Source organism: Nicotiana tomentosiformis, chromosome 2, assembly GCF_000390325.3.
Source record: "Nicotiana tomentosiformis chromosome 2, ASM39032v3, whole genome shotgun sequence".
NCBI lineage: Eukaryota > Viridiplantae > Streptophyta > Magnoliopsida > Solanales > Solanaceae > Nicotiana > Nicotiana tomentosiformis.
This window is the reverse complement of record NC_090813.1, coordinates 47,785,029-47,799,782: the sequence shown is the minus strand read 5'-3', so window position 1 is coordinate 47,799,782 and position 14,754 is coordinate 47,785,029. Positions and strand designations below refer to the sequence as shown.

At 39.9% G+C, this 14,754-nt stretch overlaps 2 protein-coding genes across 5 annotated transcripts; both read right to left on the bottom strand.

Annotated features, from left to right (window-relative positions):
• Positions 1 to 7,251: 7,251 nt before the first annotated feature.
• On the bottom strand, positions 7,252 to 7,752 carry LOC138904739 (uncharacterized). Its single transcript, XM_070193244.1, has one exon. It carries the CDS (start codon positions 7,750 to 7,752, stop codon positions 7,252 to 7,254), a length of 501 nt encoding a protein of 166 aa, XP_070049345.1.
• A 3,134-nt stretch (positions 7,753 to 10,886) lies between these two features.
• LOC104099768 (G-type lectin S-receptor-like serine/threonine-protein kinase CES101) lies at positions 10,887 to 13,860 on the bottom strand. Of its 4 annotated transcripts, XM_009606865.4 has the most exons (7): positions 12,680 to 13,860; positions 12,482 to 12,589; positions 12,195 to 12,391; positions 11,894 to 12,104; positions 11,576 to 11,813; positions 11,332 to 11,482; positions 10,887 to 11,253 (listed from the first exon to the last, which is right to left on the bottom strand). In XM_009606865.4, the coding sequence occupies exons 1-7, from the start codon at positions 13,848 to 13,850 to the stop codon at positions 10,945 to 10,947; spliced, it is 2,385 nt and encodes a 794-aa protein (XP_009605160.2). In that variant the 5' UTR covers positions 13,851 to 13,860; the 3' UTR covers positions 10,887 to 10,944. The 4 variants fall into 4 exon arrangements, with proteins under 4 accessions (XP_009605160.2, XP_018627502.2, XP_018627503.2 ...); XM_018771986.3 differs by having other exon boundaries at positions 12,482 to 13,860; XM_018771987.3 differs by having other exon boundaries at positions 11,395 to 11,482; positions 12,482 to 13,860.
• Between the last annotated feature and the right edge of the window lie 894 nt (positions 13,861 to 14,754).

Genomic DNA, 14,754 nt, shown 5'->3' with positions numbered 1-14,754 from the left:
CTTCGTTCGCGGCCAGAGTTCACCACTCTCGTTGCTCGCGGTTTGTTTCGTTCATTCATTTCTTTAGGTTTTAAATTAGTATTCTTTTTCCTCATTTGTTCTTGCTCTGTTTTTATTTCTCCCTTTCTTTTCTTTTCAGTTAGTTAATTAAATTTCACTATTAATTGCATGCTCAATTAATTTAACTTATAAACTTATTTAGATTAATTAAAAGTTAAATATTTAGTAAAATCCCTGTTTATAATTGGAATGCAAAAATATGGTATTTGTTGTGTTTTGGGATCTTTCTTTATTAAAGCTGGACTGGGCCTGTATTGGGCCTTTTTGGCCGGATGACCCATGTTGTTGGTATTGCAAATACAGGGGTATTAGGGGGTTAGTTTAGGTCTTTAGCTTGAGGAGTCTTTTCTGTTACAACAAAAAGAAGTTTCTAGAAGAAAGAAAAGGGCTGGTCTCTGCAAAAGAAAACAGAAACAGCTCATATTTTAGGGTCTAGGAGTCAATAACAAAAGTTTAAAGGGTGTAAATAAATTAGGAAAATCAGGTTTTGTTGCCCTAGAAATCTTCTACAAAATGACCCTTTTTCATTCATTAGGGGGAGATTCATTTTGGCACAAAATCCACTCGAGAGTTTTTCCATTTTTTACTCCCATACCGATCTTCTCTGCCAATAACACTCTAAGATTTCATTTTTGATAAAAACATAATAATAAAAAAAACAATGAAGACTTAGGAGGTAGCCTCACCTTCTGCTGCTTCTTTTACTGGAATGTTTTCAAGGATTTCTGGGTTGAAAATTAAAGATATCATGTGTTATTTATCTGCTGATATTTGTTGTTGCTGTTAAGCTGTGTTCTTGCTGCACTTCTCAATTTCAGAGATTTATTTTCTTCTTCGCTTTCTTTGTTGCTGTTGAGATATGTGCTGATATCTTCAAATAATGTAGTTGTTATTTGAATACCACATTGCTTTGAAATTTTTGTTGTTTGCTAGTTTACATGTATACTAGATATTTCTCTATGTTTGACTGCAAATTTGAGTTTAAATTGAAGAAAAAATGGTTGGATAAATCTTCATACATGTTGGTAACATGAGTGATAAAACAATTATCAGTTCTATTCTCTGATTTTTGACTGCTGAGATTTGGTTTGCTGTTGTTGGGTTCATACATGTGAAGTTCTGGAAATTTCCTGTTAGATTTGTGGCCTAAGAAGTGAGATGTCAGAAATGTTGGAGATGAGCTCAGAAATATGACCAGTGCTTGGCCAGATTTTAAAGCTTTATCAATTGAAAGTGGTCATCTATTGTAATTACCTAATCCCAGTTAGTATGGTTATTAATATGATTCTTGATATAAAGTTGTAATAACTCATGTTCATTATCAGTGAATGTAGTTATATAGATTCAGTAGATTGATGGTTAATGTTCAAGAAATATAAATTATGGAATACCATTGTACAACAGTTTAGCACGAGTCCCTCTTACTCAAAATAGCTTTATTATTCATAGTTTATTGACAAGAGGAGACATGAATGTTAGTTTAAGTATGATATTGTATACGTGATTCAATTTGAGCTGGTGTTAAACTCGTTTGAAATACTTTTCATCTGTGTGACTAGTTATGGGCATAGCTAGCCTTTGTCTAAGGTTCTAATTAATTGGACTCTACAGCTGCAAGGTCCAGACTTCAAGTGGAAATCAGAAAGCTGAAGGCCTAATATGACTGGGCTTCACATGAAAGCCCATTTGGACATCATCCATCGGTGCAGTATTTTACTTATTGGCTAAGTGACAAACCTTGTTATGTATAAAGCTTAATGTTATGAGCTTCACGCTTACCACATGTCTTCTCATAACCGATTTGTGTGAGATCTCACCCATAGACCATTCATTGACTGAAATAATATCAAACTAATCTAATAGAATAACCGATCATACTCTAGTCAACTCAATCACTCAATGAAAGGAAAACTCATATAGGAATCTATGAGATGAGCTTTCTCATATTAGAAGCTTATGCCAAGCTGATTTGCTTCATTTTTTTGTTAAATTCTATATTTGTAAACTCTTGGCCTTGCAACAATCTTAAACTAGTTTTAGGACAAACAGTCTTCGAATATTGTAGTTTGCTTTAGGCGCGCATTAAATCTACTATTGTAATTGTGTACACATTCGCGTGACATGATTACGATACCCAGAATAAATCAAAGTACGCGTTTGCGCGACTTTGGCCAAACAATCTTAATATTAATAAAGCGGGACTAATTGTGTACACGTACGCGTGACATGATTCTAGCGCCCCAAATAAACGGATTTACACACATGTGATCTGTTTCAAAGATAAATCCATAACGACATAATTAAAAGCGGTAAAAATATAAAAATAAAAAAAGGTTCTGAAATAAGTAATTCAATCAATTAAGCCAGGTATGATTAAAATCGACCATGCTAAAATCACAGAATCCGAGAGTGCCTCACACCTTCTCCCGGGTTAACAGAATTCCTTACGTGGTCTTCTGTGTTCGCGGACCAAAAATAGAGTCATGTTCCTCGAGTTGGGATTTAAAATAAACCGGTGACTTGGGACACCATAAAATTATCCCAAGTGGCAACTCTGAAATTAAATAAATAATCTCATTTCGATTAATGTCACTTCTATTGGAAAAATTCCCTTATCCCTATCCCCTTCGGGAAAAAGGAGGAGTGACAAACTCATTAAATTTCTTATCAATAATATGGATTGTTTTGCTTGGTCCCATTTAGATATGATAGGGATCCCGCCGAAAATTGCTACACATCGACTGAGCTTGGACCCGAAGTTCCGCCCGATAAAACAAAAGAGAAGACCCTAGTCTGAGGTAAAACATGCATTCATCAAGGACGAGGTAACCAAACTTCTCAAAATAGGATCCATTCGGGAGGTAAAATATCCCGAATGGTTAGCAAACATAGTCGTAGTCCCTAAAAAGGAAAATAAATTTAGAATGTGCGTAGACTACAAAGATTTAAACAAGCATGTCTTAAAGACTCTTTTCCTCTGCCGAATATCGATCGCATGATCGATGCCATGGCCGGCCACGAGATCCATAGTTTTCTCGATGCCTACTTTGGGTACAATCAAATAAAAATGAACCCGGAGGATCAGGAAAAGACTTCGTTCATCACTAAGTACGGCACCTATTGTTATAATGTAATGTCGTTTGGACTAAAAAATGTGGGTGCCACTTATCAACGCTTAGTAAATTGAATGTTTGAAGAACAAATAGGTAAGTCAATGGAAGTTTATATTGACGATATGCTCGTTATTTTCCTGCTAGCAGAGGACCATTTGACACATTTCCAGGAGACCTTCAATATACTAAGGAAATACAACATGAAACTCGACCCGGAGAAATGTGCATTCGGGGTCGGCTCAGGCAAGTTCCTCGGCTTTATGGTATCAAATCGGGGTATCAAAATCAACTCCGATAAGATCAAGGCGATCAAAGACATCACAGTCGTGAATAATGTTAAGGTCGTACAAAAATTAACAGGGCGCATAGCCACCCTAGGCCAATTCATCTCAAGGTCTTCAGATAGAAGTCACAAGTTTTTCTCGTTGCTCAAAAAGAAGAATAATTTTTCATGGACCCCGGAATACCAACAAGCATTGGAAGAATTAAAGTGGTACCTCTTGAGCTCGCCACTGCTTTATACTCCGAAAGCAGACGAGCAACTCTAAAGAAGACGAGCAACTCTAAAGCAGACGAGCAACTCTACTTGTACTTAGCAGTCTCGGAGATCGCAGTAAGTGGAGTCCTAGTTCGAGAAGAGAAAGGTATGCAATTTCCTATTTACTATGTTAGTCAAACTCTAGGCGAGGCTGAAACCCGGTACCCATACTTAGAAAAATTAGCGCTGGCCCTAATAAGCACCTCTAGGAAATTAAAACCATATTTGCAGTGTCACCCGATCTGTGTGGTAACTACTTATCCTCTTCGCAATATTTTGCATAAACCCGAATTTTTGGGCCGACTGGCCATCAAGTCTCAAATCTTAGCGGACTTCGTGGCCGACTTTACATCAACCCTCGTACCCGAGGTCGAAAAGGAACTATTATTAAAATCGGGTACATCATCGGGGGTGTGGACCCTCTTCACTGATGGTGCTTCGAACGTGAAGGGGTCCAGGCTAGAAGCCGCCCACGGGTAATACAATTAGGCAAGCTATCAAAACTTCCAAGTTAACTAACAATGAGGCCGAGTATGAGGCCATGATTGCAGGTCTCGAGCTAGCTAAAGGTTTGGGAGCAGAAGTCATCGAGGCCAAATGTGACTCCCTGCTCATGGTAAACCAAGTCAACAGAACTTTCAAGGTCCGAGAAGATCGAATGCAGAGGTACTTGGACATATTACAAGTGACTCTACATCGATTTAAAGAATGGACCTTACATCATGTGCCTCGAGAACAAAACAGTGAGGCCGATGCCCTTGCAATTTTGGGGTCATCAGTCGAAGATGGCGAGATTAGCTCGGGGACTGTCGTACAACTTTCAAGGTCAGTAATCGAAGAAGGCCACGCCGAAATAAACTCCACAAGTTTGACTTGGGATTGGAGGGACAAATATATCGAGTACCTAAAGAACGGTAAGCTTCCATCAGATCCTAAAAAATCGAGGAATCTACGTACGAAGGCCGCACAATTCACGTTGGACGAAGATGGAACCCTATAAAGAAGGATGTTCGATGGACCATTGGCAATATGTTTGGGACCAGGAGATACCGACTACGTCCTACGAGAAATCCACGAAGGCACCTGCGTAAATCATTCTGGTGCCGAATCATTGGTTCACAAAGTCATCAGAGCAGGATACTATTGGGCCGATATGGAGAAGGATACAAAAGAGTTTGTTCGAAATGCGACAAATGTCAAAGATATGCACCGATGATTCACCATCCCAGAGAGCAACTCCACTCAGTCTTATCCCCATGGCCATTCATGAAGTGGGGAATGAATATCGTCGGCCCTCTGCCATCGGCCCCAGGTAAAGCTAAATTTATTTTGTTTATGACTAACTATTTCTCTAAGTGGATTGAAGCGCAGGCTTTCGAGAAAATTAGAGAGAAAGAAGTCATAGACTTCATCTAGGACCACATTATATGCCGATTGGGGATGTCTGCCGAGATCGTATGCAACAATGGAAAGCAATTCGTCGGCGGCAAAGTGACCAAATTTCTCGAAGATCACAAAATAAAGAGGATCCTGTCGACGCCATATCATCTTAGCGGGAACGGACAGGCTGAATCGACAAATAAAACCATCATTCAAAATCTAAAGAAAATATTGAACGACGCAAAGGGAAAATGGAGAGAAATATTGCCCGAAGTCCTTTGGGCATATCGAATGACGTCAAAAATCAGTACTGGGGCAACACCATTTCCTTTAGCATATGGCGCCGAAGCTCTGATCCCGGTTGAAGTCGGGGAACCCAGCATCAGGTTTCGATATGCAACGGAAGAGTCAAATCACGAGGCTATGAATACAAGCTTCAAATTTCTAGATAAAAAATGGGAGGCCGCCTTCGTTCGAATGGCCGCATAGAAACAGCGGATCAAAAAATACTACAATCGAAGAGCCAATCTTCGACACTTCAAAATCGGGGACTTGGTTATGAGGAAGGTCACCCTCAATACTCGAGACCCAAACGAAGGAAAACTCGGTCTAAACTGGGAGGGACCATACCAGGTCCTCGATATCATCGGAAAAGGATCCTACAAACTTGGCATGGCAAACGACAAACAATTACCAAACAATTGGAATATATCACTCCTCAAACGATATTACTGCTAAGGTATGACCTTCTCCATTTTCATTTATAATTTATACTAACCATTTGCAGGTGTTTAATCGAAGACATCAAAGGATTCTTCAAACGCATTCCTTACGTCTGAAAGCACGCGTTGCACTCTTTTTCCCTTAGACCGGATTTTATCCCAAATGGGTTTTTCCGGCGAGGTTTTTAATGAGGCAACCATTGTTCGTGCTAACTTAGAGCAATTCAACAGTATCTGAGGCTCCTTTACAATCAACCTCGAATACTGGGGGGCATCACTCTCAGATAGTTATAAGGAAAATACTTAATATCGACAGGGTCTCGATAGGTAAATTTTGTAGAGGACCAAACGGTCAAATGAAACATGTCCATGTAGATTACTCGATCCCTAATGGCAAGACATGTACGCATGTATAATCTATTGGAAGAAGTATTTTTCCTTACCAGATGCTCCATGCTTTAGAAATATTTATACTTTACAATTTCATACTTATGATCTATGGTGAAAACTGGCTTAAGGGCCGATCACAACTGAAATTCAAACAATTTACCTAATACTCGGGGACTGCCATCCAAAAACTTGACACAATCGAAATACTAAACCTCGAGATCGTAAGACCTTAAAAAGGCAATCCTCGGCTATATAGGCCACGGCCACCCCACTCAGGGACTGATACTTCAAACAAGTTCGAAGTATAACAGGGGAACAAGCCCAAAAGGCGAATCCCAAGTTAAAGGCTATGGCCAAATCAACACGGTTCGGAGACGTCCGATTTCCATCATTAAACAGGCCTTCGAATATTTTGCACAAACCGGTTAAAAAAGACTACCCTCGGCTAAATTTCTAAGGGTCTCGATAATATTGACCCTCGAAAACCCTAATTGATACAAAGGCGTTCGAACTCTCGAACAAATTCTTTATTTTATGCTAAGGCATTACGAAACAAAGGGTCTCGATAATATCGACCCTTGAAAATCCTAATGGGTACGGAACCGTTCGAACTCTCGAGCAAATCCTTTATTTCGTGTTAAGACACAACATAATTTATATGATTAAACGATAAATGTTTCAAGCCGAAAAGTAGGAGAAAGCCATTATTTTTGCTATTGTCGTATCGACCTAATTCAAGAGCCTAAAGGGAAAGTTTATTTTGAGTTCGAAGAAATCATCCTCACTCAATTAAAACCTAAGGGTCACCCTACTCCGAGTTCGAGCAAGTACTCACTCAATTATAAAAACTACACTAGTTCAGTTTCGATCAAATTTCCTAAGCCTCGAACTTATGAACAAAACTTTCATAAAGCATAAATAAAATAAAACTTTCACAAGGTATAAATGAAATAAAGACAAGTTGGAAAGGAAAGAGATCTTTATATATATGAGAATATTTACAAGGTCCGATCAGGATCCTATACAAAAGATCAAAAAGTAAAAAATCCTAAGGTTCATGATCTCCTCCGGGGGCAGATTCTTCTCCATCGAGGTGCTCCCCATTCTCGGACCCGCTCTTGATGCCATCATCATCATCATCGGAAGTGGCCAGCGCTCCAGCTTTGGCTTCATGCTCTCTAGCCTTTACTATCTCATTGGTAAGATCGAAACCTCGAGCGTGGATCTCCTCGAGGGTTTCCCTCCGAGATTGGTATTTGGCGAGTTCAGCAATCCAATATGCTTGAGTTTGAGCGATCTCAGTATCCTCTCTCGCTTGGGCTTGAGCAGCTTCAGCATCAGCCCGGTAGACGGCCACGATCGCCTCAGCCTCGGCCTTTGCTTTTTCGGCTTCAGTTTTGGCCCTTGCAAGTTCGGAAGCCAACTGAGCCTCGAGCTCTCCTATCTTCTTTTCCTGAGCTGAACTATTCTCCTTCAGTCCTTGAAGCTGACTTTCAGCCGATGACAATTGGGCCCGAACAGAATCTTTTTCTGCAGCAAGGCGGTCCATACCTTCTTTCCACCCCAAGGACTTCGCCTTTATCGTACTAATCTCCTCGCGGAACTACTCGATCCTCTCAATCTTCTGCTGCAGCTGAGAGACTGAAATATTAGCCACCGTTCCTGAATCGAGCCCATGGGTTTTTAAAATTGTCATTACCTGCCCGATCAGGTCTGTCTGATCTTGGTGAGCCTTGTCCAACTCGGCTTGAAGATCCTCGATCTCTTTCTCTTTTTGCCCACTAAGAAGTTTGAGGGCATTTCTCTCCTCCGAAAGCCCTCGGAAGTCAGCCTCACATCGGCTCAGCTCTGCCCGAGACTTGGAAAATGCCTCCTGATAAAGAGCTAAAGCCTAAATGAAAAAGAGACAAAGTTAGGAAGAAAATGGAAGAATATGACATCAACAAAGGGAATCGAGACCTAGAAAAGACTTGATGCATCACTCGGGCCGGCAGCATCCTCGATACCTATAAACAAATCATGGAATGGGTCCTCTCCCTCATGAGCTCTGTCTACCTCGAGGGTCCCCAAAGCTCGGGCTTCCCAAATAGCCCCTTCGGAAAAAGCAGGGAGAGTGGGCGAGTCTCTGATTACTATTGCCCCAAGTGAATCACTTGGGGCGTTCTCCTCAGTTCGAAGGGCTTCAGGGTCGGTCCCTTCAGATATACCCACCGTTTGTTCACTTTGGTGAGAGGCATCTTCGATCTCCAATGACTCGGGGACTTTTCCTGAGTCCTTCTCCGATATCCCCTCAGTTCGAGGCGGAGCCTCATCAACCGCCATCGATCCAGCTGCCCTTGGGGCATCGATGGTTTTCTTCACTCAGGCCACCAGTACGGAGCCATCGTTTTCTTCTTCGTCTTCATCCCTTAGATGCCGAACACATTCTTCGGTCAGAGGGATGATGTTCTTTCTCAGCTTACGGGACGTCCTTTTCTTAAGTTTTGGATCCTCGGAAGCCGAGGCCCTTTTTCTCTTGTTGTCCTTCGCCGGTTTCGGAACCGGGGCCGAAGTATTTTCCTCGCCAAACGGGGGCCTCATGACCGCATCTTTGCCCAGGCCTACACGCAAGAAAATTGGTTAAGTATAAGAAAGACATTTTGATCAAATCATCAGATATATGAAAAGGAGGCTTACCATAATTTTTGGCCTCCCATCGGCCCTTTGATAATTCGCTCCATGAGCGCTCGGCGTACGTAGAGGTCGAAGCCAAGTCCCGAACCCAGTTCTCGAGATTAGGAATTGCACGATGCATCCAAGCAACCGCTACATCATGGAAAGGGATGTCGATAAGAAGAAGTAAATGGGCCAAACAATAAATAAGAACTAACGGTGGGATTATACTTACGCTTCATATTACATCTCTTAGGAAATGGCATCTTCTCAGCCGGGATTAGGTCGGAATTCCTCACTCGAACGAACCGGCCCATCCAGCCTTGGTCCTTGTCCTCGTTTATGCTCGAGAATAGCACTTTGGTGGCCCGGCGTTCGAGGCGGGGGCTGTATAACCTGATGAGGTGGTCGAGGGTGAAAGGCATCCCCTCGGCTTTGCTCACGAAGAATCAGAGCAGAATAACAATTCGCCAAAAGGAAGGATGGATTTGGCCTAGGGTTATATGATACTGACGACAAAAATCAACGACGACGGGGTCGAGGGGGGCCAGCATGAAAAGGTAAGTATAAACACTTAGAAACCCTTCTACATAGGTAGTTATGTCTTCTTCTGTGGTCGAGATCACCACCTCTTTATCCCCCCAGTTACAGTCTTTCTTTACCTGCTCGAGGTATTTCTCTGTTATCGAGCATAAATATCTTGACACAGGCTCGCATCGACCTGGAACCGATGAAGCCTTATCGGTTTTGAAATCGGAGTTTAACGCACACCCCCCGGGAATACACTCCTCAATACGGGGTTCCACCGGCATTTTCCCGTCGGCCGGTTGAGAAGATGAAGCAGCTTCTTTTTGTGGTACCGTTTTGATGTTTTTGCCATTTTTCGTATGAGTTTGAAGAAAGAAGGAAGTAGTAGGACTTGGTATTTTTGAGAAAAGGTTAACAACAAAACTTGAGGATTTCGCAAAATGGAGAAACTCGAAAGAGGTAAAGGCTTTGGAGAAGAAAGTGAAAGTAAAATTTGAGTCAATGAAGAGAGGGCATATTTATGGGATTTACAGCGACGGTTCAAAAGCACTAGTGGCCAACCACCAACTGACGCTCATTAATGACTTGGGGAACCGTACTGACGGGATTTTTTCGGTCATTTAAGAGGAGTGACAATGATGACGTCATGATAGGTCAAGCTAGAGAATAGAAGACTCAGTTCGTTCCTTGTCGTTATACTCCAGAAAATGAGGGGACTATTTGTATACGGTTAAAATCGGGCCCACCCGATTTTACTATTTGACCGAGACCGGGAGATTGCATCGAAGGATGGCCTCGTAACAGAATAGGCCATATTACGAGGATAGAGTACCGAGTTCAGGACCGAGGTACCTTTCAAGATCGAGGCTAGTAGCGATCGAAGCCAAACGAGACAGACATCGAGCAAGATCGAAGATAGCACAATAACAGAAAGGCGAGATATCTGTGACTAGTCGAGGATCACGGCGTAAATCTCCGTGACTGGTCGAGGATCACGGCGTAAATTTCGGTGACTGGTCGAGGATCATGGCGTAACTCGGAATGAATCAAATCAGAAACGGTTAATTAGCTAATCATGGGATTTCCTTATGTAATTAGAGTTATACCATAAGTAGAACTCATCTACTATATAAAGGGGAGTGTTAACCATTTGTAAGAAACATTTCTCACATAAAAAAACAATACAATTTTCTTTCTTGTTGATACGATTGTTCATCAATTTTGCTTTATTTTTAACTATTTTGGTATCAGTCAGTTCGAGGGCACTCTAGAGGATTGAATTTCGTTTCAATACTGGTTCGCTTTATTTTATAGTTCATTTCTGTTATTAATCTTCATATTTGTCTATAGGTATTAAGTGAAATTGCGTATCCTTAGAACCTCCTTATAAATTTAATTGTTATCCAATTTTAAGTGTAAACAACAATAAAAGTTAACTGATTCATACCACAAGGACACATGTTTTTCTTGTATAGTTACTGTGCTCTGCACAATGAGCAGATGAAACTTAAGTGATGATCTATCTGCAATCCAATTACAGCAACAGAATGTGTCAGAAGTCTTATCTTGCTTCAAGGACAATGATGGACAAATCATTAACCGAACATTGTTCTGCTTTGGTTCCAGATGAATTTGATTCAGCTTCATTTCTTCCTGTGAAAAATGCTGGTTGTTTCGCAGGAGGCATTGCCATACTTTCATTACCAAGCATTGAGATAACATCAGACATTGTTGGCCTATCTGTTGCACCTTCTTGTACACATAACAGTCCGACATGAATAACTCGTAATAACAGTTTAGTGTCACACAGATCTCCAAGAGCTGGATCCTTCAATTCCAATGCACACCCTTCCTTCCATAGTTCCCATGCCTAATCCAGAATGATCAATTATCTCAAATTTCGTAATTTTAATACTTAAAACTTAAAAAGGGTGTCAAGAAAACTTACATAACCTATTAAGTTGAGTGGGCGATCAAATTGTTTTAACCTAGTAGTTCTATGACCACTCACAATTTCAAGCATTAAGACTCCAAAACTGAAGACATCAGACTTGCTTGAGAATGCTCCTTCCATGGCGAACTCGGGAGCCATGTAACCACTGTGTAAAGACAGAAATTTCCTACTCAAATCAGTATGAATATTCTACATGTTTTGTGAATTGATATCAAGAAATAACACAAGCTCAACTCACTATGTTCCTACAACCCTGCGAGTCACTGCCTCCGTCTCGTTCTGTTTGAAAATTCTTGCCAAACCAAAATCAGCTATCTTGGGATTCATGTTTTCATCCAACAGCACATTACTAGCTTTAAGATCCCTATGTATCACTTTCATTCTTGAGTATTTGTGAAGATAGAGCAATCCTTGAGCAATTCCTTCAATAATGTCAAAACGTTTCTGCCAATCCAGTAGCTTCTTTCTTTCAGGATCTGCCAACGACAGAAAGTATTTCATCAAAATTTTTGAAAACTACTTGATGATTTCGTCTTTTTTTGGAATAATAACAAACCAAAGAGGAAGAAGTCCAAGCTCTTGTTGGGCATGTACTCATATAGCAACATTTTTTCATCTCCGTGAATACAACATCCTATAACTCGAACTAGATTTGTGTGCTGAACTTTGGCAATTAGTATAAGCTCATTCTTGAACTCCTCAATCCCTTGACCTGATGTCCTTGAAAGTCTCTTGACTGCAACCTCTCTCCCATCTGGAAATTTTCCCTGTCATAGATTTTTTTTAAAGGTAATTCAGTTATGCAGTGATGGTACTAAGAAAGTTTTTCGGGCACATATAACATGGTGTAAATATACCTTATAAACAGGTCCAAAACCACCCTCTCCGAGCTTGTTTTCAATCGAGAAGTTGTTTGTGGCTGCCAATATGAATCCAAAGCTAAATATCTTCAAATTATGTACTTCCCTTCCATCTTCTTCTCTCAAATTTGTGTTGTTGAAGCTGTCTGACGCTTTCAACTCACGTATATACTCTTCCTCCTTTTCTTTCTCATCTGTGAAAGAGAAGTTTGTAGATTTAAATACATGATCCACATAATTGATAAACAACATACTAGTTGCTAAATCACTTTTTGGAGATTTACCTTGTAGTTTGCGTCTTCTCATTATAATGTAGAAGATGAAACCAGATATAAGCAAAGGGATAACAACAGCTACAACAATCACTATCCATATCCAAGTTTTTTGTTTTCCTGCATTATTGAATGTTATATGGTTGACCCTTGACCAATACAATCTATATAAGTTAATAAATAAGGTGTATTCCTGATATAAAGATTTACTTTTAGATGATTTTGATGAAACCAGAACATATTTTTTCACTGTGTTACCACTCTCATCGACTTGAAACTCTCCATTTCCGCTCCAAATCACGCATCCTGTTTCAGCGCTGCTGGTGGTGAAGCCAACACAACTGCAGTCCTCCCAGCACTTCTGCATACAATCACCAAGACTAATGCTTGCATTATCATAATAGTTATTATAAGATCTATCAATAAAGTCTCCACTCTTTTGCTCAAATTTATCTCCATCCTTTCGGCACTCAGGCAACTGAGTAGAGACACAACCATCGTCACTTTCATAACCATAACAGAATTCATTATAAAGCGCGTATATACGACCGTCTTCACCACCGCCAATAATAGCCCCATTTGAAGAGAACTCAAGACTTGGGAAACTTCCTTCTGGAGCATCAAATTGGAAGAACACGCCATCTTTTTCAGACACCAAGCTGAGATTATACTGATATCTGTTAAAAGAATCATTCAAAGCAGTTAAGAATGGAAAACCTTGATTTCTCCAAGATCCACTAGTCCAATAAACCCCGCCCCTTCGACGTATAACCAACTGAAATGCATCTTGAATGGACTCCAAACTTAAAGTAAAAGCCCCCGAGGCCGGAATATAACTACTCAACCAAGAAGTTAAAGTCCAATTCTGCTTTGTTGTAAGGTTATAACCAAGCTTCATACCAGGCAAAAGACAATCGGTAGGATGATCAAAGCTTTGCCATAAAGTACTATTCCGAGTTTCATCCTGAAGCACAAAATTTCCAGAATCTTGAAGCCTAGCTATTAAACTTCCTGTCAATAAAGGAGGGGCAATATTCACAACTGTCTTCCCTCCACTGGTGATTTTCAATATTCCTGTAGAATCTATGGTGAGCAATCCTGAGTTGTTCAATATAGGTGTATTCGGATTGGCTATCCATAATTTCTTATCTTGTGGATCACCTGCATACCATATTCCAAGATAATTTTTATTCGTTTGTGGGATAGAGAAAAATCCTAACTTGAACTTTCCACCTTCTGAATCAAGTACTTGTGAGTGATTGAGTTCATCACCAGGCTTCATTGAGGTTATTGCAGCTACAGATGAAAGGTTAATGATACATTTTTTGCGGCAGAATAAGGTCAAGATGAGGAAGAAGATGTAATTGGCTAAAGATTCCATTTTGGCAGCTAGAGACCAAAAAAAAAAAACAGTTGCTGCAGATAATAATAGTATGATCATCTCTTTTCGGTTGTTCAAAGCCAAAAGTGCAACTCAGAATAGTCAATGATTTGAAACATTTTTCAGTAAGATTTTTTCAAAGTTTTTTCTGAGTACAAATGATATCTGGACATGTTTCTTGTAGGAAAGCTTGTGGAAAGAGACTATCATGACTTTTCATAGCAACAATTTTGACCAATTTATATTTGGTGTCTTGTTATTTTTTCTTCGACTTTTCTATTTTATTTTATTCTTTCCTGCTTTTTCAAATAAAACCACCAGGAAGTAGTTGATTTTTATTGATAACACCAAAAAGTGAACAAACAATTCGCGGGGGAAGACTAGATCAAGACCTCCTAAGCTGTAGTACCATGATTAAGCAAAAGGTCAAATTTTAAAAACAGACAAGAGTCAATAAATGACGAGGATTTAAAATCCTAAGGTTGCTTTCTAATGAATGTAGTTTAACATAAGTCCAGAAATGCAAAAAACCTCAAATCTTAATCTGATGAATGCCCAGCTTTAAAGTGAAGGTGTATACAAAGAAAACACTTGTTTTATATTCTTTAGGGAAATTGAGGGGAGACGAGAAAAAAAAATAAGGAAAATTGTGTAACTAAATACCCTATTTAAGGCGTTAATAATGGATTGTATATAAATTGTAAGAAAAACTTGTTTAGGACAGGTAATATACTAATTATGGATAATTTTAGTAAATAAGTTTCAAATATGGTATAAGATAGAAAACATCACATAACACAAAGCTTTATGGCAAATTTATAGCTTTGTTAGGCTATAGTAACCTATAAAAATCTACTGCTTTGTTAGGCTATAGTAACCTACATAACCCTACAAAAATCTATAA

Bases quoted from the DNA above. Each gene is read 5' to 3' on its own strand.
- LOC104099768 (XM_018771986.3), bottom strand. From the start codon at position 13,850: ATGGAATCTTTAGCCAATTACATCTTCTTCCTCATCTTGACCTTATTC. The intron at 12,392-12,481 runs GTAAATCTCCAA...TCTCTTTCACAG, and splicing joins GAGAAGACGCAAACTACAAG to ATGAGAAAGAAAAGGAGGAA. The intron at 11,814-11,893 runs GTTTGTTATTAT...TGTCGTTGGCAG, and splicing joins CTTGGACTTCTTCCTCTTTG to ATCCTGAAAGAAAGAAGCTA.
- LOC138904739 (XM_070193244.1), bottom strand. From the start codon at position 7,752: ATGGACCGCCTTGCTGCAGAAAAAGATTCTGTTCGGGCCCAATTGTCA.